We start from the raw sequence: 27,506 nt of genomic DNA, 5'->3' as shown, positions 1-27,506 counted from the left end.
CGGAAGACTCGACGGGACGGCTTTCAGGTCATGCCTGGCAGAGGAGCTGAGCCAGGCGGGATGTAGGCGAGGGCGCCTCTGGGCTTGGGGAACCGGGATGCGGGGCTAGCCTCCCGCCGGTGCGGAGCGGCCGGGGGGAGGGGAGACGGGGTGGGGGCTGGGCCGAGTCAGAGGAGGCGCGGGGGGTGGAGGGGAGGTGGGGGGCGGCTGGCCCTCCCCGTTCTCCACCCAGGCCTTGAGCCCAGAGTGACAGTGGTGCGCCGGGCCAGCGGGGTCAGCGCCAAGTGGCTGGCTGGCAGCCTTGAGGCTCCGGGGGAGCATTTCGGTGGTTCTTGGAAAGCACCCGGCCGCGGGGCCCAGACCAGGGCAGTGCCCGCCGCCCCCATGGCTAAACGTTTGCGCCGACAAACCGACCTTCTCCGTCCTGTGCTCTGCCCTACTCCCCAGGTCCGTGTTCCACCTCCCACACTCAGTGGTCCTGAAACCCTGCCGGGGCTTCTGGCTTGAATCAGAGGCCTCGCCCAACTCCCCGCTTAGCCAGGACCGCACAACCCGCCACGAGACCGGGTTCTGCTTTGGCCAGTCTGTCGTCTCCACAGCCCGCCCCAGGCGCAGGGAGGAGGCGCTGCTGGGGTTTCGGTCCAACCAGTGTTCTTGGACGACACCGCGAGCCCGGGCCCCATCCTTTCTGGCCCAGAGACCGGGATCCTGGCAGGACTCTGGACCCGTGAGTCCTGGGAAGAAGAGCAGGACACGCAGGTCGGGAGGGGCCAGGCGGGGCCTCTGGCCAGCGCTGGGCCAACGGCGGAAGGGGGCCAGGTCGGGATGGTCCGGGGTGGGGGACCCACGGCCCCGCCCCAGGCAGGCAACCAGGCGCAAAGTCCATTAATCTTTTTATAAAATACAGAAGAGGGGCTTGCGAGGGCGGTCGCGGGGCGTGGCCCCGGAACGAAGCAGGGGACGCGAGCTACACGAAGATCTGGATGCGGTCGCGGATGGGCTGGCGGCAGATGGGGCAGGCGCTGAGCGCAGCGCCGCAGGGCGCGCAGGCGCCGTGACCGCACTGGAACACGAGGCGGATGTGGCTGTCGATGCAGATGGGGCAGGTGATGCGCTCCTCCATCTGCCGGTAGCGGCTCTGCAGCTCCTCCACCAGCTGCCGCGGTGGGCCGGGGGCGGGGGCGGCGCTGACCACCTCCGTGCCGTCTGCGGGAAGGGGTCCCGGTCAGAGGCAAGGCCTGTGGAGGCCCGAGGCTTGGGGGAGAACCGCGGGCAGGAGCGTGAGCCACGACAGGGGACGGAGCCGTGAACCGCGGGGCGAGGTGCAGCGGCCCACACCGGGGGGTGGGGGTGGGGTGGGGGTGGGCGCCGAGCCCCACCTGGGCGCAGCTTCTTGCCGATGACCGCTTGGCACCTGATGCACTTCTTCATCCTGCGGGCGCACTCTGCGGGGGATCGCACGGCTGAGCGAGGACCCCCAACCCAGTCGCCGCACCCCCGCCCCGCCCCGCCCCAGCCCCAGCCCCAGCCCCAGCCCCCTGCACTCACCCTCACACACCGTGCGGTGCTGGCAAGGCGAGAACAGCACCAACAGCGCCAGCTCCGAGCACACCAGGCACTCGGCGGCCTCAGGCCCGGACGGCGCAGTGACGTGCAGGTTGGTCACAGTGTTGGGGGCACTGAGCGCCAGCCTTGGGCCCTGGGCCGCGCCCCCGCCCCCGCCAGCCTGCCGCTCCCTGCGTGGTTAGAGGGGGCTTGAAAGGGCCCAGGGCTGCGGGCGGGCCCGCCCCCGGCCCCCGGCCCCCGTCCCCGCCCGCTCACCGGAAGCGCTGGGCACAGCCCTGCAGGGCTTTGAGTAGGCGGCCCTCAGCTGCCAGGTCCAGCGGGCTCCGGCCGCGGTGGTTGGCGTAGCTCAGGTCGGCGCCCTCCAGCGCCAAGAAGCAGGCGACCGCCGCGCCAGCCGTCAGCTCCGCGCTGCCTGGAAGGCCCGAGGCCTGTAGCTGGGTGGCAGGACAGATGCCGTGAGGGCGGGCACCTGGGAACGCTGGCCTGGAGGAAGCCTGTCTGGCACCGGGCTTCAGAGGCCTGGGCCCCGCCCGAGACCCCCGGAGCCGCCGGAGGCAGGCGGGTAAAGGCCCCTGCCGGCAGAGGGGCCGGGTCCTGACACACGACCCCCGCCCACACGGCGCCCCGCCCCCTTTCCCAGGCTGGTCTGAAGCACAGAATGTCAGGAACAATGGCCACACAGCGGTGACTGGGGTCGCAGAAGACACCTCCTGCAAACCACTGCGGCCCGGGCTGTCCCACCCTGAGAGGACCTGGTCAGGGCTGTCCCCGAAGGTGGAGGTGGGCAGAGGACACAGGGGTCTGCAGCCAGGTGCCACGGCCCACCTCTCAAACACCCAGAGTCACACCTCCTCACCCTTGACAGCAGCTGCAAGGCCCCGGGGTCCCCCCCGGCCCCATCAGTCGCCAGGGGCAGCAGCTGGTGACGCTGCAGTGCCACATGCAGAGCTGTGTCCCCCTCTTCGTCCTCGGCGTTGACACTGCAGCCAGCGTCCACCAGCAGCGGCACCAGCCCCACGTGGGCCTGCTGCACAGCCAGGTGCAGCGGAGACTGGAGCTTACGGTTGCGAACATTCACATCACAATGGCCCTGGGGGGCGGGGGGGGGCACAGGCTCAGCCCAGGGACCCCGGTGGGCCCTGACACCCCGGTCCCTGGGCCGGCCCAGGACCCTGCATCCACACCTCTCGGATGAGAACCTGGGCCACCTCCCTGTGGTCGTTCAGGGCGGCCAGGTGCAGCGCTGTGAACCCATCCTCCTTCTTGGCGTCCACCAGCTGCCGGGCCCGCGCCAGAATCCTTCTGACGGCTCTGTGGGAGCAGGGAGACGCGTCTGGGGTCAGGGGCGACCCCAGAGTGGCCCAGCAGCACAGCAGGAGCTGGCTGCTGGCCACGCGTCCACCCCAAACTCACAGCGTGTGGCCTTTGAGGGATGCATGGTGCAGCAGGGTGAAGCCTTGGCTGTTGGTGGCAGTGACGTCGATGCCCGGCACCTCAGTGAGGACCTCCACGATGCCGCTGGCGCCAGTGCCCGCCGAGATGGCACAGTGCAGGGGCGTGTCAGCATGGGCGTCCTGCCGGTGGTGGGCCAGCGGTCACTTGCCAAAAAGGTCTTGGCCACTGCCTCCTTGACCCCAGGGATAAGGCCAGGGGACCCAGCACTCACGGGCAGGTTGACGTCACAACCGCGCTCACAGAGGACCCTCACCACCTCCAGGAAGCCCCTCTGCACGGCCACGTGCAGCGCCGAGCTCCGGGTGCCGTTAAGCGTGTTGGCCCCGCAACCCGAGCTCAGGAGCACCCGGGCGGCCTCGGGCTGGTTCCTGGCGGGAGAGGAAGCAGGAGGGGCGCTGTGCCCACTGGCTGGACCTGCGGGCCCGGCCCCCCACGCCCCGGCCAGGCCTCACCCCAGCGCCGCGTAGTGCAGCGCCGTGCTGCCCTCGTCGTCCGGCAGGTCCGCGCCCGCCCGAGCCTGCAGCAGCCGCCGCACCAGCTCCACCCGGCCTAGGTAGGCAGCCACCTGCAGGGCGGTCCTGCCATGGTTCTTGGTGTCCACCTGCCAGGAGGACAGAGGGTTAGCCCCCAGCCCCGGCCCCTCCCGCTGGGGCTGGTGGGGCCGGGGCAGGGGTGGGGGGTGGCGGGGGCTGGTCTCAGGAGCTCGCCTGCTCCGGGTGCCGCCGCAGCAGGTCCAGAGCCCGGGCCACGTTGCCCAGGGCCACCTCCACCACCAGCCTCCCCGGATGCTCCAGGTCACTCTTCTGGGCTCGAAGCTTGTCCAGGACGACACTCAGGGAGCCTGGGGAGGGCAGGGCTGAGGTTCGGTGGTGGCCAGGGGCGGCCCCGCCCCCCCCCCCCCCCCCCCCCCCCCCCGCAGCCGCCCATGCTGGACGCCCTCACTTTTGTTCTCCCGGGCGCGCTCGGCCACGTCCAGGTTGGCGTCCTCCTCAGGCCGGTAGGCCACCAGGCAGGAGGGGCTGAAGGTCCACAGCTTACCGTTGACCAGCACACCCAGGTTCCCATCTCCGAAAACCTTCAGTACTCTCCCAATGTGGCCCAGAGCCTGGGTGGGGAGAGGGAGGGGTCTCAGGTGGGCCTCCCAGGGGCGAGGGAGCTGGGGGTGGGGGGGTAGGGGTGAGGGACTCACGGGGGCCATGTCATCTGTCCACTCGCCATGCCCGGCCTGCAGCCGCTTCACCGTGTCGAGGTCGTCAATGACCCGCACAACTTCACCCACCGAGCAGGCGTTGTGCTGAGTGACAGAGAAGCATGTGAAGGGCCCCGGGCAGGTGTGGCTGCCTGGGGCCGTAGAGCAGGAAGCCGCCCCCATCCAGCTCCACAGGACAGGCTGGCCGGGACAGGACCCCAGCCCCTGCCCGAGAGCACAACCAGAGGATCTGGCCCGATAAAGGCGACAGGTGACCAGGGCAGCCCTTGGTGGCCTAGCCTCAGAGCCATGCGGGTGACAGCCAGAGAGGCAGCGGACATCAGCATCCAGACGGGACAGAAGCCAGCTGGGGGGCTGTGCAGGCCAGGGTGGGCCTGTCCCTGCACACTGACGGGGGAGCGGGCAGCACAGCCAAGACCAGACTAGCCTGGCTCGGGGGAGGGGGGCCCACAGGATGACCGGGAGCCAGGCTGGAACAGCACGGAGGGGATCAGGGCTGCTCCTCCCCGACCCCCAAACCTTTCCTAGCAGCTGCCTCCTCGCCCTTGCCCTCGTGGGTACAGACAGAGCTCCCTCTACAAGCCACCTGTCCTATGACCCCGCCATCCCCCACCCTTGAAGGCGGATGTGCCCCAGCCCCGGCGCCGCCACTGGACGCGCCGCTGCCTCCCACCCCTCCATCCCTCATCCGAGGGATACTGCTTCCCAGACAGCTCTCACCACGCCCACCCCGCCCCCAGCCCCGGCCAAGGTCCACCCCGTCCCCCTGTCCTCCTAAGAAAGTACGCCCAACCCACCGCTTCCTGCCTGTGAGGCTGCAGAGGCCCCTCTGGCCCTCAGAACAGATGTTTGCGCCCGGCCTGCCGCCCCAGCTTCCAACAGCTCCCCGCGGCCCCCACCCCCGTGCCTCACACCAGGGTCCCCTCTCCCTGGACCTAGTCCCCTCTGGACCCCACCATTCCCTCCCCTCTTCCTTCAGGGCCCGAGGGAGGCACTCCCAGGGCCAAGCCAGCACGTTAAAGGGGGTACGGAAGCGAGCAGAGGGGCTCAGCCCGGCCCCCCATGCACCTTGGTGAGAGCCCCAGGGTGGAAGGTCCAGCGGGTCTTGTGGCTGAACTGCACACGCACGTCCCCACGGTCCGTGATGCGGTGTACGGTGCCCATCTGTCCGATACACTGCGGCGGGTCACGGAGGCTGTGGCCAGGTGGAGCAGGAGGGCGGGGGTCCAGAGGATGTGGGGAGGGGCGGCACGGGGACTCGGCAGGTGGGGCGGCTCACCTTGGCCATCCGGGGGTTCCATCCGCCGTGGCCTTCCTGCATGTCCCTCAGGATGTCCGCATCCAGCAGACACTTGACCTTGTCCCCGTGCTGGAAGGGCTGGCCATCAGCACTCACCCTGCGCTGCAGCTCTGCGGGCTTGCCTGGGGGCGAGGTGGCAGGCCCAGCTCACGCGGGTCCCTCCGCCCCCACGCCTCCCCTCCCCTCGGTGACTTCACGGGCCACCCCTGGTGAGGCTCAGCCAGGACAGAGAGCAACTGGGTGGGCGTCAGTGGGGCCCGCCCGTACCGAGCCTCGGCAGATGCTCCCTGTAGTAGAAGCCACCGGCTGCCTCGCCCACACACTTGAGGTCCACCTTGCCCTTGTGGCCCACGCGGTACACGTTGGTAGTGCCGTCGGCCCAGGTCACGCTGGCCACGCTCCGGCCCGTCTCCACATCCCAGCCACGGATGTCCGCCACTCGGCCGGGCTTCCCTTCCCCTCCTGGGAGACAGCGGCCCCACCGGCAGACTGAGCCTGCGCCAGAGGACGAGCCATAGCCGGTGGCAGCCCAGCGCCCACCTGCCCACCCTGGGCCCCCACTCACCATCCTGCGAGCCCCACTCCCAGTCGGGGCCCCGAACCACCTTCGCTCCCTGGAAGATGCCCCTTAACGGGATCCTTGGGAGGCCCTGGCGGGGACTCAGCGTGACCCTACGAGAGAGAGAGTGGGTCCCAGGCCATGAGGGACACCCACGCAATGGAGCAGGCCCCCTGCTCTGCCGGCCTTGCTCCTCCACTCCCACCCCTGGAATCTAGAGGATGGGGCGCCGCCAGCTCCCAGGCCCACAGGTCAGTGCCCTCCACACTCTGGGCCTAGAGTGGGGCTGCGGCCCAGGTCCCTCCAGGAGACCGTTCTTATTTCTTTCTTTCTTTTTTTTTTTTTTTTTTTTCCAATTTGGCCACGCCAGGCAGCTTGTGGGATCTTAGTTCCCCGACCAGGGATTGAAGTGGCACCCTCGGCAGTGAGAGTGCAGAGTCCTAACCACCGGACCGCCAGGAAAGTCCCTGGGGGACCTTTCATGATGTCAGGCGAGAAGGGCGCCCCAGGCCCACCCTCACCACACACCCTCTACGTACAGTCACACCAAACCTGCTGCCTCCCGTTAGAGCTGACCCCAGAGCTCAGCGCACGGCCTGGCCCAGGGGAGCTCAGCACGTGGGAAGCAGAGGAGAGAGCAAGGCAGGCTTGGCCAGAGGCGCCCAGACAGCTCATCCTGGCTGCCACACTGGCTGGGGGCGGCTGGGACGTGGAGCCCCTCCCCTCCGTGTGTGGGGGGTGTCAAGGAGGCGAGGGCAACATTGCGGGGGACAGGGGTGCACCTCTGGGCACCCACCCAGCCCAGTGGACTCCTGCCCAGCCGGGTCCCCCCCGACCACAGCAAAGGAGCCTGCCAGCCAGACCAACGGCACCTCCACAGGCGCGGACGCCCCAGGCACGCCACCCTCAGCGCCCCGGCCACGGCGGCACTGGGGGACCACTGGGGAGCCTGGCTCTAGGAGGGGACCGGGACACCGGAGAAGGCCCCAGCCACAGCAACCACCTCCGCAGACCTGCTCAGTGGACACGGTTGCCTTCTGCAAGGGATAGGGACTGGTGTCAAAGCCCAGGCCCCACGGCGTGACCAGGACCCTGGCCACTCCTCGAGGAAATGGCTCAGGAAGGACTCGACCTGTACCCTGGGGAGTGGCCAGCAGGAGGCAGCTCCAATCCTCCGGGACCAAGGCTGCTCGGGTGTCAGAGGTGCGCTTGCGAGGCCCTGGACATGAGCGGGGAGGACGCACGGGGGTCGCGCCCACACCCGGGGCGGCGGGGGAACTCACGGGCGCGAGTGGGCCGTCTCGTAGCGCTCGAAGGCGTGGGCCAGCTCGTGCTTGTTCTGCATGTAGCACTGCGTGCAGAGATCGTAGTCGAAGCAGACGCGGCACTTCCAGCGCATGCCCCGCAGCCCGTGCTTCTTGCAGCAGTCGCAGATAATGTTGGGGTGGCGAACGCCTGCGGGCGGGCAGCGTCAGGGGGCGCCGCGCGGCCCCGCCCCTCTGCCCCGCCCCGCCCCCTCAAGCCCCGCCCCCGGGGCCCCACGCGCACCGATCTGGGCGTTGTCGAAGAGCAGCAGGTCATGCGCGCCCTGGTAGCCCGCGCGGTAGTTGGTGCGGGTGCCGTGGTCCCACTGCACGACCACCGTGCGGTCGGGGGTCGAAGGGCTGCCGTGGCGGCCGAGCTCCACCACCGTGCCCACGCCGCCCTCGCCGCCGTCCTGCTGGCCCCATTTCCAGTCCACGCCGCGCACCACGCGCATGCCCACCTGCACGCCCGCCTGGGGGTCTGGCTCCATAGTGCGAGACCTGCGGGCAGAGGGCACACTCAGGCCACACTGAGGAGGCCACACGGGCTTGCACCAGTTCTGAGAGGGCTGCCAGGGAGAGATGGATGGGAACGGGGGTGGGGTGGAACACGGGGAATGCCCTGGGGCTGGAGGGGGGCCTGTGCAGTAGGGACCAAAGGGGGCCCACGTGGCCACCGCCAGCAGCACGGCAGACCAGCTGCAAAAGCGGAGGTGGGCCCGTCCTGGAGGGAGGGTGGGACACCTCTTTGGAAAGGGCCTGCCAGCCGCTGTGGGGAGTTGGAGCAGAAGTGTGGGGGCCATCCTGGTGACAGGACTGCAGGTCCCCAGGGAACCAGGGGACAAGACCCAGCTGGGAGGAGGGTCTGCCCGCACTAGCAGATCCGGTTCTGAGTGGCTGGCGTACAGGGGGCCACCAGGATGGCACACATCAACATGAAAGGTAAGACAATAAAACTTTCCGAAGCAAGCAGACTTTCTTTGTGTAGCCAACTGAGAAGCTGGACGGCACTTAAGCCTGGAGAGGCAGCAACACATACGCCACAAAGGCCCTGTACCTGGAGTGTGGACGGAGGGCCTGCAGATCCCATGCACAAAGCAGACAACCCAAGAGAAAACAGGAAAACGCTGGAACAGGTGCCCCCAGCAGCTAACACACACAGGGTCTGATGCCACCCACAGCCCAGTGGGCAGTGCTGTGTGGTCCTTCTCCAGAGAAGCGTGGCCCGGCCACCCCAGGCAGGCCCTGACGGAGGTGGCGTTGTTCACAGCAGCGCCTGCCCCGAGTGCTCAAGGGTGAACTGGGTCGTGACACGTGATTTACCTCCAAGGGAGCACAAACCACTGCACTACACACAGCAAAGCTCACAAACGCATGTTGAAGGAAAGAAGCCACGTGCCTGATTCCACCAATAGAAAGTTCACAAACGGGACAGACAAATCCAGGGCACTAGAGTCCGGGAGACAGCGGCGGAAGCGGTCACGGGGGGCTTGGGCCCGGAGGGAACATGCTACTTCCTGATCTGGGTGCCAATTATACACGTGTTCACTTTGCTAACTTGGATCACTTATGACCTGGGCCTCTATATGTGATTCCTCAATAAATTTTTTTTATGACATGAATGGATTTGGACAACGCCTAAGATGTTAAATCAACAGGACTTGATGCGGGAGAGGGCTCAGGGCTCCAGGGCTGGAGGGGGCAGTCGCTGCTCCATCTCTGGAAACTGAGCCTCTGCAGTGGAGCGGGCTCTCAGGTAGCATCGGAACCCCGAGGCTGGGGAGACGCTGGCCTGGGGCACCCAGCAGTCTCACTGCAGAGCTCCTGGAATGCCAGAGGGAGACCCTGAGGCTGGCTGGGGTGCAGCTGGCTCCTGTTAGCGCCCAGTGGCCCAGTGAAGCCACAGGCCACCAGGCCAGCCCAGAGCTTAGCCAGCAACAAGGAAGGAAAACCACACGGCACCCCTCCAGCTGGACCCCGCCCCCCCCCCCCAGCCCAAAACTCAGAATCCCAGGCCTGAGCCCACAGGTCATCTGATGGCCACCCTCTGCCCAGCCCCACCTCGAGGTGTGCGCCAGCACAGGGTGTGCAGGGGAGGGGGGCTGCCCACAGGGCGAGGCTCCTGGTCCATGCCCAGCCCAGGGTCCGAGTGAAGGACCCTCAGATCCTCAGCAGCATGGACTGCTCAGCCAGCTCGGCTTCTGCAAGTCACCCCGCCTCCTGGGCACGTGCCTGTGACCGCTCCTGCCTCACCCCTCCCAGGACCGCCAGGGCTTCCAGACGCAGGTGGACGATCTAAAAGGACGTGCCTTCCCGACCCGATGGCCAGTCTCCTCAGGGAAACCACTCGCTGCTCGTTCACCTGGCCGGCTACGCCCCCCGGGGCCACGCCGCCTCCGTCTCCTGCCGCCCTCCAGCCACCCTCCCCTCTGTGGTCTCTGGCCCCTGCGAATATGGGGCACCAGGGCTTCTCCGTGCTTCCTGCCACAGCAAGAAGGCCACACGAGACTGCCTGTGGCTCTTCACTGCCAGCGAGCCCGAGACGAGGGCTGAGGGCCTGTGGGCCACCACCTCGCAGGGCAGGCCATTCACGTGTGGCCTCGGCCTCCTGCTTGGCGTCTCTCCGTCAGCAGCTGCCACACGTGTCTGACTGAGGCAGAGCAGCGCAGCCTGAGCCAGTGGCCCAGTGGCTTAGTGGTGGCGCTGCCCCTTAGGGCACAGGCCCTGTCACGCAAGGCTGCCAACCTCAGCCAGATCGCACATGCCCTCCTCCCCGCCGGAAGCCTCCAGAATTGGTCGTGGCCCGTGGGCAGTGAGTGTCGAGCTGCCTCTCGCCCTTCCCAGGCGCTCCTGTTGAGCCAGTCAGACTGGACCTCGTTCCAGGCAAGCACAGACCCAAACAAGTGTGGGGAGACAGGCCCAACGAGAGACCCCTGCTAGCAAGGGGCACGCCATCTGCAGGGCCAGGAACTGGCCCTACGCTGAGAGAAAGGGGCAGGAAAGGACGCCAGTCCCACGAGCTGGCACTGCGGTCCTTCTGCAGCCACAGTGGCACGCCCTCTGCCTGTGAGCCCAGCCCCTCAGCCTGCCTGGCCAGCTGTCACACCCACCCTCCTGGCGGCCTACAGACCCACTGGTCACGGGCTGCAGAACCATCTCCACCAAGACAGGGGGTGGGGAGTGGACACCCTGAGCAGGATAGCAGGTGTGCCCTGTGCCTGGCTCTGCCCTCAGGGGAATGGCTAGAGAACGAACAGGGGGTGGAGGAGGCCCAGCAGGGCCTGTGGGAAAACAGGACCAAGTCCCAGCCAGCAGCGGCTCCACCAGGGCACCAGGGAAGTCCAGCCTGTCACGAGAAGTGCCTCTGACCAGCACCTGCTGCCTTCACACCCCTATTTTGAGCACAGCCAGACAGTTCTCCAGAGCTGGCCAGCAACCTCCCTGCTCCCCAAGGACGTCCCTCCCGGAGCCCACTGGCCCACAGGGAACAGAGCCAAATGGACACGCTGAGCCTCGGGGTTCCTCCCACGCAGACCAGTGGCCCTTGAGGAGGACAGTGAGAAGAGAGCAGCATCCCGCCCTGCGGCGCCCACAGCCTGGGGAGCCTCTCTTCACCTCCCCTCCACACTCCATCCCTGGGGGGCCCGGGGCTGGCCCTCGGCCGCAGCACCTGCGCCCAGCCTGGCGTCGCCCGACCTGGGGCCTGAGCAGGGCCCCCAGAGACGCCTCCCTGCTCGCCCTCCTGGCTCCCGACCTCAGCGCTTGGGCACAGCATAGTAGGACCCTGGTGAAGCAGGCCAGGTGGCTTTCCAGGCCTCTCTGCCACTTTCCTCCCCCCACGTGCCTGGTATTTGTCGCTGTTGTCACCAGGACCCAGCAGATGGCCGCTCGTGCTCCATGTGACCTCAGGTCCCCAGCCTGCCCAGTGTCAGGGGTCACTACCTCACCACCCAGGTGTGAGGGGAGGGGGTGGCCAGCAGGGAATGGACCGGGGTCAGGAGCAGGGGGGCAGCAAAGAAACCCTGAGGGGCTAGGGAGGAAGGGGACCCCAGTTTCAGTGCGAAATTCACCCAAAGAGTTCTTCCTTTTTCTTCCGTTGCCAGAAATGCCGTACTCTAACGTCTTCCTCAGAGCTCACAGGCCACCCCTGGCTGGCAACGGAACGCCCCGAGGCCGTCACTATGAGGGTTTACGATGACCCTGAAGCGCTCCAGGTGCGAGCAGTCGGCACTTACCTTACAGCACACACCAGCCTCTCGTCAACATCCCGGATGCTTAGCTGCTCTTTCCCGGGTCACAGGTTTGCTCAGACACCAAGATATCCTGTTGGAAACTAGAAGCGATTGCCGACGCAGAACACAGCAAACCAAACAGGTAGCCAGCCAGCAAGTCTGGGGAAACATGGTTTTTAAAAGGCAGTTTTACACTTTTAGCATTTACCATCTCAACCAAACAGGTGGACACCTGGATCTGCTCTGTTGGTTTACCAGTTTCTCTTTTCACAAGAAACTTCCAGCTCTTGGAATGCAAAACTATTTCTAAAGCACATGTTGGGACAGTATAGAAATAAGGTGTTTGCCCTATTTGGACAATTTCACTGGAAAAACTTCAACAAGCTGCAAAGATGAAATCCCATTTAGCTAGGAAGTTGGCAAACTGCCTTTATTGAAAAGAATAAAGTTGCGTGCTGACTGCTCGCGACCAGAGGCTGCCACTCCTTCCCTGGCACCTCCGGCTGGGCTGATGATGCTGTTTAAATCCACCCCATGTGTGGCACAGTCAACTGGCAAGACTTGGTGAATCACAGGCTCCGGTCACGCGGCAGCTCTGGCTAAGGCAGAGGTGGCCATCCTGGGTGCCCAGGGAGTCTGGCCCCTCAGAGGCCAGGTGAAGCCCTGAGACCCGACTTGGCCCAGTACAAACACACCAGCTGGGGGAAGGCCCGTAGGAAGCAGAGGAAGGTCATCACCCAAATCTTGGCCACCCAGATGGAAGCCCTCAGGCACCCTGCAGACCGCGGCGTCATGACCCAGCCACTGCACAGGGCCAACCTTGGGCGGGGGCACAACCTTCAGATACTTGTTGCACCTGCAGCAACAGGCCAGAGTGAGAAGGCAAGACGAGGGCACCTGCCAGGAAGGACCAGCTTTGCCAGGGCTCCCACTCTCACGCTGCCTCATCCCCAGCCCCGTTGGGCCCCCCAGAACCCTGTCTGGCACCTTTGCTTATTGCCTCAATTGGTTCTGAGCTCAGAGGGAGAGGCAGGATTATGTACCACCCCACCACCCCAGAGACACACTCAAAAACAAGCAAAGCCCCTCTGACATATTATCAGACAGAATCCGAGCCCCTCAAGAGCTCACCTGTCTAGCTGTTCCGATGCCCCCCGCCCGCCCAGAGACTGGTGGGATGCAGCCCTGACGTCTGGAGACCTGCGGACTGGCCTCGAGCCTTGCTGAGCTTCAGCGCAAGCCCTGTGCCATCCGACCCTGCGGCGGCGGGGAGATGCCAAGACGCACAATCTACACGCCCGCTGTCTACAGGCTCATTCCCGGGCCCACGACCACGACCCCAGAGCTGCCCCAGGCGCCTGGCTCCTGCCCTGCAGGGCTCCCTGGGGTCTGGGGCCGCCGGGGATGGGGTCGGAGGGCTGGCGAACGGCAAGGCCCTGCGCTGAGCCTTGGACTCGAGCAGCTGGCCTGCGGGGGGGCGGGGCTGGACAGGCTGGGCAGGGCGCCCGCCCCGAAACTGACCCTCCCCTCACTCCCTGGGGTCCGCCCCGCCCCTGTCATTCGTCACCTTCCTCGGGAAGCCGCCCCGGGCCCCCGACGCTGCCAGTCCCCGGCCCTGGTGCCCTTGTCTACCCCTCCACTTGCCCCGAAGTTTGCGTCCCGCCTGCTTCGCGCGGGGGCTCCGGGGGCCTAAGGAGAGCCGAGTCTGTCAGCCGGCCGACTGCGGCCTCAGTGTGTGCGGCGGCCGGCCCGCAAGCTAGGCTACTCAGAGCCAGCCAACCAGCCAGGCCGCCCCGCCGCGCCGCACAGCGCAGCACCAGAGCCCACCGGCCAAGGCCGCCCGAAGCCCCCGGCGCTCGGGGCTCTGGGGCCGCCGCGAGGCCTGCCGGGACTTGTAGTCCGCAGCCTGCTGAGACCGTGGCCGGGGGGGCGGGCCCGAACCACAACTCCCAGGAGGCCCGGCAGCGCCGTGACGTAACGGGGTTGAGGGCGTGAGCTACGGCTCCAGTCCCGCCCCGATTGGGAGGGTGGGGGTTTCCAGCTCTGCTTTCCTGGGAAGGGTTCGGGTCGGCTGTGCGTCGCCTGACTGGGGATGGGCTCGTGTCTGACAACGTGTGCGCAGGTCGTCAGAGGGATGCGGACTGCAGGCTGTGGCGACTCTAGGGCCTCTCACCACCCGGAGCCGCGGCCCGGAGGGCGCGGGTACACTGCCACCCCGAGCCGCCCGGGCTACCGAAGACTGCGCACGCGCGGGCCCGGGATGCGCGAACCAGGCGGCCTTGCCTCCGCTGTGGAGGGGCGGGGCCTGAGGCGGAAGTGCGTCACCCTTGCCCTGCCCTACGTGGCGCCGCTGGGTTCGGAGACGCGTTCGGTTGCTGTGGAGACCCGCTAGGCCGGGCCTCCAGGGCGTAGAAATGAGAAGTTGTCACAGCCAACTCCTTTTGGCTTGAGTTATCTTGAAATCAAAGTCACATAATTCAAAAAGACACGTGCACCCCAATGTTCATTGCAGCACTATTTACAATAGCCAGGTCCTGGAAGCTACCTAAATGCCCATGGACAGACAAATGGATAAAGAAGATGTGGCACATATATACAGTGGAATATTACTCAGCCGTAAAAAGGAGCGAGGTTGGGTCATTTGCAGGAACGTGGATGGATCTAGAGACTGTCATACAGAGTGAAGTAAGTCAGAAAGAGAAAAACAAATATCGTATATTAACGCATATATGTGGAACCTAGAAAAATGGTACAGATGAACCGGTTTGCAGGGCAGAAATAGAGACACAGATGTAGAGAAAAAACGTATGGACACCAAGGGGGGGGAAGTGGCGGGGGTGGTGGTGGGATGAATTGGGAGATGGGGATTGACATGTATATACTAATATGTATAAAATGGATAACTAATAACCTGCTGTATGAAAAAATAAATTTAAAAAAATTAAAAAAAATAAAATCAAAGTCACGCCAGTGCATGGTTTTTTATTCACGCAGAACTTAAGACGTAGTGAACAACAGCGGTCCCGTGCCAGTCTCCCCAGAGGCAAATACTTCCAACCCTTGTAGCTTTTCCTCTGGCAGAAACCTCCACGTTTCTCAACCAGAGACTGCTAGTTTTTGATGTATTAAATATAGACATTTCTATGGACTTCCCGAAGTAAGGGAGCAAGCAGGCTCTCCAAGCAACTCCCCGCCTGCCCCACCCCCACATTTTCACGACTGTTCACGGTGACGGTGTAAAAGCACGCCTCCATCTTGTACCACCTTTTTTTCCCTTCATACTTACCTAGTATTTCTCTTGTGCCTAGATTTTTACGTGGCTAGTTTTCCTTGCCACTTGCCTATCAATAACATTTTCCGAAGGCTCAAACACCTTAGAGCTGTTTAATTCCTGGAGGCCCCTCTCCCAGAGCCCCCTGGCCCGTGTTCCCTCCAGACTGATGGCTTTCTCAACCCACCGCACAGCTCTGCTGTCTTGACCTTTCCTCTGCTGTCATCCCTGTGACTTGTTGCCTTTTTCCTGTGTTGGTTCCCTGTTTCCTGGAACCCCTTTGTGGTTTACTCTCTTATTTTGCTGAAGTCAGTCCACGAGTAGCTTCCTGGGAAGGGTGTGCGTCTGAAATGTGTTTATTCTACTCTCGTCTCTGATGGTAGGATATATATAGAATTCTAGATTGGAAATACTTTTCCTTCAAAACTTTTCAAGTCATAGTTTTTAGCTCCCAGCTTCCAGGGCTGCTGTTAAAAAGTCCAAAGCCGTTTTGATTCCTGCCCAGTTGTGTGTGATCTGTTTGTTCTCTCTCAAAGCTTTTAGGATCTTCTCTTTATCCTTGGTGTTCTCAACTGACACAACAATATACCTTGATGTGGGCCTTGCTCATTGGACTGTGCACACAGTGGTTCTCTCCATCCTACAGGCTCATGTCCTTAGTTTTGGAACTTTGTAAAGAACAAGACTCTTCCATATTCTGTGTTATCTCTTGATGAAATTCCTATTACTCACATTCGGATTGGACCTCTAATTTTCTTTTCTCACCTATTGTTTACCTCTTTTTCTGGTAGATACTCTTAAATTTACCTTCCATCCCTTCTTTTCGTTAGTTAAGCTCTTTGATATTGTTATTTATAATAAGAAATAGACCTTTGGTCTTTGTCCCTAGCTTCTGGCACAGAGCTCCTAAAACCCTTGAATTTGCTAAGTCAGAAGAGTCATAAAGGAGACGCAAGAGGGAGGAGATATGGGGATATATGTACACATATAGCTGATTCACTTTGTTATACAGCAAAAACAAACACACCATTGTAAAGCATTATACTCCAATAAAGATGTTAAAAAAAAAGAGAGGGAGAGACATGGGACACAGTCGTAAGTAGATCACTTTCACTGAATTTCCTTGTCCAAGATTCACTTAGGAAGGCAAAGTGTGTTATTTTGAGGGGCATTTGAAGAAAATGGTAACTTTAACATTACCATGGAAGACTGTGTGTAAATACTACAAATAATAATTCTGTCTATTAAAGTTTAAAAAAAAAGTCATAAAGGTGCATTTTGATATTCATATCAAGCCTCTTTCAATCACACTTGAGTTTATGTTAACAAGGTGGTCTTTGGAAAGCTCCTAGGAGTGGGGGCTGGTTGCCAGGGGAACCAACCAAGTGATTAGAGGGTTGGGACTCAACCTCACCCTCTGACCTCTGGGGAGGGGGGAGGGGCTGGATATTGAGCTCAATCACCACTGGCCAATAATTTAACCAGTCATGCCCATAAAAACCCAAAAGGATGGGGTTGGGAGCGCTTCTGGGTTGGTGAACATGCAGGAAGAGTGTTGTGCCCCGAGAGAGCATGGGAGCTCCATGCCCTTTGCCACACACCTTGCCCTACACAGCTCTTCCATCTGGTCATCCCTGAGTTATATCCTTTTATAATAAAGTGGTGAACTACTAAGCAAACTGTTTTCCTGTGTTCTGCGTGCTGCTCTAGCAAATCCATCAGACCTGAGGAGGGGGCTGTAGGAAGCTCCGATATATAGTCTGTGGGTTGGGAACACAGGTGACAACCTGGATTGTCGGTTACCAAAGAGGTGAATGAATTCATCCATACAGAGCAAAATCCTTGATCTGACAGAAACAAGAGAAGCAGGCGGTGATGAGGTTAAAGAAAAGAACCCTAAATGAAACAACATCAGCTTTAGAACCAAAAAAAAGAAGAGTATAAAGAAAAAGAAACAGGGATTACCTGGTGGTGCAGTGGTTGAGAATCTGCCTGCCAATGCAGGGAACACGGTTTGAGCCCTGGTCCAGGAAGCTCCCACATGCCACGGAGCAATTAATCCCGTGCGCCACAACTACTGATCCTGCGCTCTAGAGCCCACCAGCCACAACTACTGAGCCCACGTGCCACAACTACTGAAGCCCGCGCACCTAGAGCCCATGCTCCACAACAAGAGAGAAGCCATCACAATGAGAAGCCCGCGCACCACAACGAAGAGTAGCCCCCGCTCGCTGCAACTAGGGAAAGCCCATGTGCAGCAACGAAGACCCAACGCAGCCAAAAATAAATAAAATAAATGAATAAATTTAAAGAAAAGAAAGAGAGAAAAAGAAACAGACAAGGAGTAGGTGAGGCAGTCCTGGGGCGGTGGTTCCCACAGGACCAGCTGGGCACCCTCAGTTCTGCACGCGGTTCTAATGCCGGCAGCCACCACACTGTGTCATCTCCTAAGAGGAAAATGAGGCAGAATAGGAGAAGATCCCCAACCACTAAAGCTGGACACAGTAGGAGGAGAAGTTACTCTCACAGAATGAAAATCGAGAGTGATGCCGAAAGCTCGGCCTCTGTGCATCGGTGCCAAATGGAATCTCGGAGACAGAGTTTCGGGTGAAGTAGGAAAAGAATAGCTTTATTGCTTTGCCAGGCTCAGGGGAACACTTGCCTTGAAAAGTCTGTGTCCCTACCCGGGAGGATCTGATGAGGAGGTACTCATCAATACTCAATACTTCAAGGGAGGGGTTGCTGACAAGATCAGGGTGTGTGCAAGGCTTGTACTCATCTCATCTCAGGTGGTCGCTCTCCGAATCTTGATGAGCTTCTCAGGTCCCTTTAATCTCGCCTCAGGTGGTTTCCTGGCTGCTCCGCCCTTGATTAGCAACTGTTCGAATCCACCCTTTGGAACTCAGGGAAGGTCATGGACTGGAGTCTTGCCTACAGGAAACGGGGGACAAAAAAAGGCTTCTGTGCCCTGGAGCCTACAGGGACCGCCCCCCTCCCGGTTTCAAGAGCAAATTGCCTACTTTTTTACATTTTCAAAAATTGCAGTGTAGTTGATTTCCAATGTTTTGTTAATTTCTGCTGTACAGCAAAGTGATTCAGTTTTATATCTATATATGCATTCTTTTTTCAATATTCTTTTCCATTATGGTTTATCACAGGATAGTGAATATAGTTCCCTGTGCTCTACAGTAGGACCTTGTGGTTTATCCACCCTGTATATAATAGGTTTCATCTGCTAATCCCAACGTCCCACTCCACCCCTCCCCCAACCCCCTCCCCTTTGGCAACCACAGGTCTGTTCTCTGTGTCTGTGGTTCTGTTTCTGTTTCATAGATAAGTTCATTTGTGCCATATTTTAGAATCCACATATAAGTGACATCATATGGTATTTGTTTTTCCTCTGACTTACTTTGCTTAGTATGATAATCTCTAGGTCTATCCATGTTGCTGCAAACGGCATTATTTCATTCTTTTTAGTGGTTGAGTAATATTCCGTTGTACACTTGTACCATGTCTTCTTTATCCGTTCATTTGTTGACGGACATTAGGCTGTTTTCATGTCTCGGCTATTGTGAATAGCACTGCTATGAACATAGGGGTGCATGTATGTTTTTGGATTAGAGTTTTCTCTGGATAGATGTCCAGGAGTGGGATTGTTGGTAGCTCTTATTTTTAGTTTTCCGAGGAACCTCCATACTGTTTTCCACAGTGGTCGCACCAACTTACATTCCCAGCAACAGCGTCAGAGGGTCCCTTTCCTCCACACCCTCTCCAACATTTATTATTTGTACAGTGAGAGCGAGCTGTCTGGAGCAAGGGTCAGAGGTTTGAGGAGGTCTAAGGGAAGCGGCCTTGAAAGAGAAAAAGCAGGAAATCACAGGTTTCCCTGAGGCACACAGAGCGGGACAGATGCTGGAGGGACAAATGGACCAATGGTCCAGTGCAGAAGGAGTCCGGATGGGAGCGAATTGACGAGCTGTGTGGAAACCTTGATGGGATCAGTCCCGTGCACGATGATCAACCCTCCCCACGGAAAATGCTGAGAAATGACGAGGTGAGGATGCCACGATGTTTACAAAATCCCATGAGCTTTAAGGGCTTGTCTCATTATGGAGGCGCATTGTGACTATGTAGGTAAAACCATATTTTTAAAAAATCTGTAAATAGGTGTACTTTTTCCAAATGCTGCTCCAAGTTACTTAATAGGATTTCTTTGTATTCCTTTCTATTTTTTTTTTCCAAAAAAATAGTGCATGACAAGACGGTAAACATGCCATTCTCTTTCAGCTGTAATGCTCTTAAAATTATTCTCGAATATACTGTGATGTCAATAAAGCCTTTTAGTTCATTTGGTTTTAAAAAATTGAGTTAAATTGTAGGACACGGGTCAGTGTCCACACAGACGTGGAGAATTGCTGGGTTATTTACCTTTCTGAGTTCGTGTTGTTTTTTTTCTGATTCTCCTCATAGATAGTACTCTTTCCTAAGTGCAGCTTTTTTCTCATTTTAGTTCAATTACAGATTTCTAAAGGCCTGTCTTCTGCTTTCTGCACTGACCCCTTTCATCCAGGTCCCTCTCCTCTGTCTGCGTTGGTCTCCCCACTCCCTGCTGTCTCTGGAGCCTTCGTCAGGGGGCCGCTGTACCAGCTGGGATCCAGCTCAACTGAGAGTGTCGGGACACCTCCAAATAAAAGTGGCTTGAAAGGCAGAGGATGGGGGACTTCCCTGGTGGCGCAGTGGATAAGACTCCATACTCCCAATGCAGGGGGCCTGGGTTCGATCCCTGAAGAGGGAACTAGATCCCACATGCATGCCACAACTAAGAGTTCTCATGCCGCAACTAAGGAGCCTGCCTGCCGAAACTAAGGCCTGATGCAACCAAATAAATAAATAAATAAATATTTTTTTTAAAAGGGCAGAGGATGGTTCCCCCTTTAGTAGAGGTGGTCTAGGGCTGGGTGCGGGGTCCCCAGGACTCAGGGACCCCACCTGACTCTCCTTGGCGGCTCCGGCTTCCTCGACGGGGTCTCCTGCCCAGGCTCAGGTCCCACCTGTGAGCCCGGGAGGGAGCGGGAGGAGGGCAGCCCCGCCGGCTGGCGTCCCCTTGGCCAGAACTTGTTGGTCCAGCTGCTGGGGAGGACCCAGGTCAGCCCGAGGTGGAGTTACTCAGAGATCAGGGAGAACTAGCGTCTCCGCCCTCGGAAGCTGGTGGAAGCCCTGCGTACCTGGGCTGGGCTCATCACCCTGGACCCCTCCAGAGGCCTCCCAGCGGAGCTGGAGAATCCTCCACCCTCCAGAGCTGACCATCTTTTCTGTTTCTTCTGGGACTGTTCCATTTCTCCCCTTGAGTGAAGCCTGGGCCTCTTCCTTCCAGGAACAGAAGGGGGGGAGGGGGGTGAACCCTGCCTACCAGGGAGGGGCAGGCACCCTGGAGTGTGAGGCACCAGGTGTGACCTGCGCAGGCCACGGTCCCCAGATGAGGGCACTGCTCTCTGTCCCGAGCCTTGTGGGGCTCCCCGGCTAGCCCTCCCATCTTCTCTCCTGCTCCTCTCTCAGGGGCCCCTGCGTGTCCGCCCTCGGGTCAGAGAGAAGCCCACCTGCCGAGATCTCTGCTCCCCCAGCGGCGGTGCCTTTGAGGCTTGCTCCCGACCAACCTTCAGCCATCCAGCCAGAGACACAGCCCTGCCGACATTTACTATTGTGCACAATACATAAAACAGCATATGTGAGAAACACCACATGTAATAAACAATTACACAACATAGTGTAACACCTGCTGTTACTTTTTAAAAAATATTTATTTATTTATTTATTTTGGCTGCACCAGGTCTTAGTTGCAGTATGCACGATCTTTTAGTTGTGGCATGCAGACTTCTTAGTTGTGGCATGAAAACTCTTAGTTGCGGCATGCATGCGGAATCTAGTTCCCCGACCAGGGATCGAAACTGGGCCCCCTGCATTGGGAGTCTTACCCACTGGACTTCCAGGGAAGTCCCCTAACAACTGTTGTTACTTTAACATAAAAAATGAGAAACAGGACCTTTTTGAAACTATATGTTCTTCTGTGTTATTTACTTTTCTGTTACATAAATGCTATTTTTAAACAAAATAACAATGACTAACATGGCATTAGTAATAACAGTAGGACTAATTAAACAATATGTGTGCTAAACATATAACAATATTTTTATGATGTTTCTTTTTGTTTTGTGATACACTGATTTATCTCGTCTCTTAACTCTTTATATCAAAAATAATATTTTGTACTCTTAATATACATAAATGTAAGACTTTTTTTTTTTAAACATACAACTTTTTTTTTAATTAATTAATTAATTATTTATTTATTTTTATGACTGTGTTGGGTCTTCGTTTCTGTGTGAGGGCTTTCTCTAGTTGTGGCAAGCGGGGGCCACTCTTCATCGCGGTGCGCGGGCCTTTCACTATCACGGCCTCCCTTGTTGCGGAGCACAGGCTCCAGACGCACAGGCTCAGTAATTGTGGCTCACGGGCCTAGTTGCTCCGCGGCACGTGGGATCTTCCCAGACCAGGGCTCGAACCCGTGTCCCCTGCATTACCAGGCAGATTCTCAACCACTGCACCACCAGGGAAGCCCCCATAAATGTAAGACTTTTACAAAAGAGGACATAAATAAAATAGGGACAGAGAGAAACGTGTCATTGTAATTTTTATTAAACACATGTTTATAGATTTAATAAAAATCACAACGACACGTTTCTCTCTGTCCCATGATAGAGTATTTTTGCTTTCTCTGTCTCTTTTCCAATAATTTTCCAACTTTTCTGAACAACCAGTGGCCTTTCAGATGTCCTTTCCTTGTTCTTTGTAGTAGAACTTAAAACATGAATACAGACAGGTAAACTGTACTTTCACCACTTCTATTCTACATTGTACTGGAAATTCTAGCCAAAGCAGTTAGAAAAAAAAGAAAGAAAGAAAGGGCATCTAAATTGGAAAGGCAGAAGTAAAACTATCCGTATGCACAGGTTACTTGATCTTATATATAGAAAATCCTAAATAATTCTCCCATAATGACCACAGCTAATAAGCATATTTAACAAATTGCAGGATACAAGATCAACACAGAAAAATTGGTTATAGGGGCTTCCCTGGTGGTGCAGTGGTTAAGAATCCGCCTGCCAATGCAGGGGACACGGGTTCGAGCCCTGATCCGGAAAGATCCCACGTGCCGCGGAGCAACTAAGCCTGTGCACCACAACTACTGAGCCTGCGCTCTAGAGCCCACAAGCCACAACTGCTGAAGCCCGCGCGCCTAGAGCCCATGCTCTGCAACAAAAGAAGCCACCACAATGAGAAGCCCATGCACCACAACGAAGAGTAGCCCCCACTCACCGCAACTAGAGAAAGCCCGCACACAGCAACGAAGACCCAACACAGCCAACAATAAAAAATAAATTAAAAATAAAAAGAGAGGGGGGCTTCCCTGGTGGCGCAGTGGTTGAGAATCTGCCTGCTAATGCAGGGGACACGGGTTCGAGCCCTGGTCTGGGAAGATCCCACATGCCACGGAGCAGCTGGGCCCGTGAGCCACAGTTACTGAGCCTGCGCGTCTGGAGCCTGTGCCCCGCAACGGGAGGGGCCGCGATAGTGAAAGGCCCGCGCACCGCGATGAAGAGCGGTTCCCGCACCGCGATGAAGCGTGGCCCCCGCTTGCCGCAACTAGAGAAAGCCCTCGCACGAACCGAAGACCCAACACAGCCAAAAATAAATAAATAAATAAATAAATAAAGTAGCTATAAAAAAAAAAAAAAATTAAAAAAAAAAAAAAAAAGAGAGGGAGAAAAACAACAACAGAAAAATTGTGGTTACAGCATAGAACAGACACAGCGATCAGTGGGGTAGGACCAAGAGTCGGCACAAACACGATACCAAAAGAATGATCAATAAAAGAGAAAAATTGGTAAATTGGACTTCATCAAAATTAAAAGCTTTTGTACATTTGGAAATTCCCTGGCGGTCCAGTGGTTAGGACTCTGAGCTTCCACTGCAGGGGTCTTGGGTTCGATCACTGGTCAGGGAACTAAAATCCCACATGCCAGGCAGTGACGCCAAAAAAAATAATTAATTAAATTAAATTTTAAAAAATAAGCTTTTGTGCATTAAAGGATATTATCCAAAAAAGTGAAGAGACAACCCACAGAATGCGAGGAAATATTTACAAATCATATATCCGATAAAGGTCTACTAATCAGAATATATACAGAACTCTTACCTAACAGAAAGACAAACAACCCAACTAAAAAATGCACAGAGGACTAGACCGGGTGAATAGACATTTTTCCAAAGAACACATACAGATGACCAACAGCACATGAAATGATGCTCAACATCATTAGTAATTACAGAAATGCAAATCAGGTGGGAATGTAAATTGATACCGCCACTATGGAGAACAGTATGGAGGTTCCTTAAAAAACTAAAAATAGAACTACCATACAACCCAGCCATTCCACTACTGGGCATATACCCTGAGAAAACCATGATTCAAAAAGAGTCATGTACCAAAATGTTCATTGCAGCTCTATTTACAATAGCCAGGACATGGAAGCAACCTAAGTGTCCATCATTGGATGAATGGATAAAGAAGATGTGGCACATATATACAATGGAATATTACTCAGCCATAAAAAGAAACGAAATGGAGTTATTTGTAGTGCGGTGGATGGAGTTAGAGTCTGTCATACAGAGTGAAGTAAGTCAGAAAGAGAAAAACAAATATCGTATGCTAACACATATATATGGAATCTAAGGGAAAAAAAAAAAAGGTCATGAAGAACCTAGTGGCAAGACGGGAATAAAGACCCAGACCTACTAGAGAATGGACTTGAGGATATGGGGAGGGGAAGGGTAAGCTGTGACAAAGTGAGAGAGTGGCATGGACATATATACACTTCCAAACGTAAAATAGATAGCTAGTGGGAAGCAACCGCATAGCACAGGGAGATTAGCTCGGTGCTTTGTGACCACCTAGAGGGGTGGGATAGGGAGGGTGGGGGGGAGGGAGATGCAAGAGGGAAGAGATATGGGAACATATGTATATGTATAAGTGATTCACTTTGTTGTAAAGTAGAGACTAACACACCATTGTAAAGTAATTATACTCCATTAAAGATGTTAAAAAAAAAAGAAATGCAAATCAAAACCACAAGGAGGCAACAGTTCACACCTACTAGGATAACTATACAGTACCTTTTAAAAACTAATAATAACAAGTATTGGTGAGGATTTGCAGAAATTGGTACCCTCATCCATTGCTGGTGGGAATGTAACATGGTGCAGTTGATGTGGCAAACAGTTTGGCTCTTCCTCAAATCGTTAAACATAGAATGACCAGCAATTCCACTCTTAGGGAAATACTCAGTTGAAAACAGGCACTCAAACAAATACTTGTGCACACATGTTCGCGGCAGCACTACTCACAAGAGCCAAAAGGTGGAAGCAACCCAAATGCCCATCAGCAGATGAAGGATAATCAAAGTGTGGTCCACATATCCAGTGGAGTATTATTCAGCCACATAGGGATGCAGCCCTGACACAGGCCACACCAAGGAGGAAACTCTAACACATTCGTCTGAGTGAAAGAGCCAGACACAAAATAGTACGTATTGATGATTCCATGTATATGAAATGAAATTTATATGAAATGAAATTTCCATTTATATGAAATGAAATATCTAGAACAGGTAAATCCAGGGGCCTAGAGGGAGGGCAACTGGAAACTGCTAATGGGTGTGGGGTCTCCTTTTGGGGAGATGACATTTGTGAACTAGTTACTGGTGGCGTTGGACATCATTGTGAATGTGCGAAACACCACTGGATCATACACATTAAAATGGTTAATTTTATGTCCTGTGAATTTCACCTAAATTAACAATAAATAATGGAGGTATTTTTAAAAATAGATTTATTTATTTTATTTATTTTATTTTTGGCCGCGTTGGGTCTTCATTGCTGTGCACGGGCTTTCTCTAGTTGCGGCGAGCGGGGGTTACTCTTCGTTGTGGTGCGCAGGCTTCTCATTGCGGTGGCTTCTCTTGTTGTGGAGCACGGGCTCTAGGCGCACTGGCTTCAGTAGTTGTGGCTTGTGGGCTCAGTAGTTGTGGCTCGCAGGCTCTAGAGCGCAGGCTCAGTAGTTGTGGCGCACTGGCTTAGTTGCTCCGCGGCATGTGGGATCTTCCCGGACCAGGGCTCGAACCCGTGTCCCCTGCATTGGCAGGTGGATTCTTAACCACTGCGCCACCAGGGAAGCCCCAATGGAGGTATGTTAAAAGGACACAGGGGCTGATTGAAATAGCTCCCAAAGGCCGAGCTTGGACAATTTGAGCAAGAAAATAAATAATGATAATATAGGACTATAAGTCATAGAATAAGTTAAATATCTAAGATTCTATACTGATATAAATAATTGAATAAATAAGTAAATGGGGGAGAAGGCACAGCTCTTCCTTAACTGAAAAACTCTAACTAATAAATATGGAAGGAATGAGAGAAATTGAAAACACCATTAGACAGACACCACAGTGATCACTGTAGGCGAGACCCATGGGTAGATGCTGAAATTAGTGTTGAGGGCGTGAGATGAGAAAGAGAATGCTTTCAGAATCTCTCAGCATCTCCCCACTAGATATTCACTGATGACTAAGAGAAAAACAGTGACTTTACCATGGAGAAATCCACCTTATCCTGGCATCAAGGTTAACGTCACTGGCCATGAGACAGATGGATGCCGCGTTGTCCCCGTTACGATGCCGGAGGACACATCGCTTCTTGCCAAAATGTATGAGCTCATTCTCATCCGGAGAAAACATCAGACACGTCCAAATTAAGGGGCATTCCACAAAAGAGCTGACCGGTGCCCTGCAAAAGTGTCAAGGTCACAGTAAACGGGCAAACACTGAAGACCCAGAACTGACGGGAGTGGACAAAGGAGCCATGACAACCAAACGCAACGTGGGTCCGGAGGCAAAGGGCATAGTGGGAAAGTGGCCAACATCTGAATAAGTCCTATAGTTACTAGTGTTGTGTCAAAGGTAGCTGCCTGCTTTTCAGAATTTTTCTAAGGCTGTGTTAGTTGTGAACATTAGGAGGACCTGGATGGAGGGTATATGGGAACTCTCTGTACTCATTTTTCAACTTTTCTGAAATCTTAAAGTATTTCAAAATAAAAAGTTGCACACACACAATGGGATATCACTACCCACTCACTAGCTTTAAAAAGACCGAAAATACCTAGTGTTGGCCAGGATGTGGAGCAACTGGAGGTTTCACACCTTGCTGGTAGAAATATAAAATATATAAACTATAAAACAGCCACTGAGGAAAATGACCTGGCAGACGTGACAGCGTCAATCATATTCCTTACCCCATGTCCCCTAAATTCCACCGCACCCAAGTCTTCACCTAAGATAAAGATACAGAGCCACACAAACCTGAACATGCATGTTGGTAGCAAGCAGCTCTTCCAAGAGTGGCCAACCCTGCCAGGCGTGCAGCAGGAGGGGATGACTCACGAGCTGTGCGGCGGGATGCTGCCTGGTGACCCAAGGCAGTGAACAGCTGAAGGGTCTGGACATCCTCACGCTGAGTGAACGAGCCCGACACAGAGGAGGACGGACAGTGCGATTCCATTCACGTGAAGTCCAAGAACAGGCAAGGCTCCAGTGAGTGGAGTGGGCAGGGAGGGCTTGCCAGGGCTTTGTGGGAGGTGGGTGGTGCAGCTGCCCATTTGTCGAGATTCATCCAACTGTACTCTAAAAATGGAGGCACTTTACTTAAAAAACCATACCTCAATAACATTTTTCTTAAGGTAGGTAAAGTTCATACATTAAAAGAGCAAGAACAGGGCTTCCCTGGTGGTCCAGTGGTTAAGACTCTGAGCTTCCTCTGCAGGGGGCGCGGGTTCGATCACTGGACTGGGAACTAAGATCCCGCAGGCATGCCAAACGGTGTGGCCAAAAAGAAAAAAAAAAAATTTAACACAACATTGTCAATAAACTGTACTTGAATAAAATAAATTTTAAAAACAAGCAAGAACACCCAGAAGACTTCTGGAAAATGAAAGTCCTGAAGGGGTACTCGCCTTACCGGCGGGTAGAGCGTATTCAGACCCGGATAATTAGAACGGGGTGGGGCAGTCTGAGAGCGGAACAGAGCAGGACACGCTGTGGAACTCTCGTGCACAGAGCGGCTAAGTCCCCGGGGAAAGGGGACCATGTGAGGAATGCGGCTGAATCCCGAGCAAGTCCCAGTTTGACCAAAATTAGACACAGAATAAACAGAACCATGGAAGGACTGCGGGAACCAAAGGAGAATCCCTCCTTAACCTCAGGCCTGGGAAGATTTTTGTCAACATGACCCCAGAGCCAGAGCTGATAAATAAAGGGTGCTAGTTTTTCCACGTAAAAATCAAGCATTTTTGCCTCACAAGCAAGGCCAGAAGGCCCCAAACTGGGAGAGCTATGCGCAACTTACATTATAGACGAAAGGCTGAGCAACACACATTGGGAAGACGGAGAGAACATGGGCCCAGGACACAAAGGGACAGAAAAAGAGGAGGTTAAAAAGGTG

At 56.2% G+C, this 27,506-nt stretch overlaps 1 protein-coding gene and 2 long non-coding RNA genes across 7 annotated transcripts; 1 reads left to right on the top strand and 2 right to left on the bottom strand.

Annotated features, from left to right (window-relative positions):
* Positions 1-880: 880 nt before the first annotated feature.
* MIB2 (MIB E3 ubiquitin protein ligase 2) lies at positions 881-13,508 on the bottom strand. Of its 5 annotated transcripts, none has more exons than XM_057533901.1 (20): positions 13,194-13,508; positions 11,630-11,785; positions 7,639-7,895; positions 7,374-7,545; positions 6,097-6,203; positions 5,799-5,993; positions 5,511-5,653; positions 5,300-5,407; positions 4,211-4,315; positions 3,964-4,126; positions 3,729-3,862; positions 3,474-3,622; positions 3,233-3,389; positions 2,980-3,140; positions 2,751-2,877; positions 2,423-2,656; positions 1,822-2,000; positions 1,549-1,736; positions 1,380-1,445; positions 881-1,206 (listed from the first exon to the last, which is right to left on the bottom strand). In XM_057533901.1, the coding sequence occupies exons 3-20, from the start codon at positions 7,883-7,885 to the stop codon at positions 968-970; spliced, it is 2,874 nt and encodes a 957-aa protein (XP_057389884.1). In that variant the 5' UTR covers positions 7,886-7,895; positions 11,630-11,785; positions 13,194-13,508; the 3' UTR covers positions 881-967. The 5 variants fall into 5 exon arrangements, with proteins under 5 accessions (XP_057389884.1, XP_057389892.1, XP_057389890.1 ...); XM_057533909.1 differs by having other exon boundaries at positions 5,300-5,395; XM_057533907.1 differs by lacking the exon at positions 13,194-13,508 and adding an exon at positions 12,758-13,180.
* Positions 5,988-9,010, top strand: LOC130705710 (uncharacterized). Its single transcript, XR_009006063.1, has 3 exons — positions 5,988-6,341; positions 6,461-7,293; positions 8,383-9,010. It is a non-coding gene; the product is annotated as an uncharacterized LOC130705710 (long non-coding RNA).
* Positions 13,509-17,623: 4,115 nt separating the features above from the next.
* LOC130704867 (uncharacterized) lies at positions 17,624-26,661 on the bottom strand. Its single transcript, XR_009005388.1, has 3 exons — positions 26,369-26,661; positions 25,602-25,796; positions 17,624-17,828 (listed from the first exon to the last, which is right to left on the bottom strand). It is a non-coding gene; the product is annotated as an uncharacterized LOC130704867 (long non-coding RNA).
* Between the last annotated feature and the right edge of the window lie 845 nt (positions 26,662-27,506).

Source organism: Balaenoptera acutorostrata, chromosome 1 (assembly GCF_949987535.1).
Source record: "Balaenoptera acutorostrata chromosome 1, mBalAcu1.1, whole genome shotgun sequence".
Taxonomy (NCBI): Eukaryota; Metazoa; Chordata; class Mammalia; order Artiodactyla; family Balaenopteridae; genus Balaenoptera; species Balaenoptera acutorostrata.
Note: the sequence above shows the minus strand (reverse complement) of the source record. Positions and strands in the feature narration are given on the sequence as shown.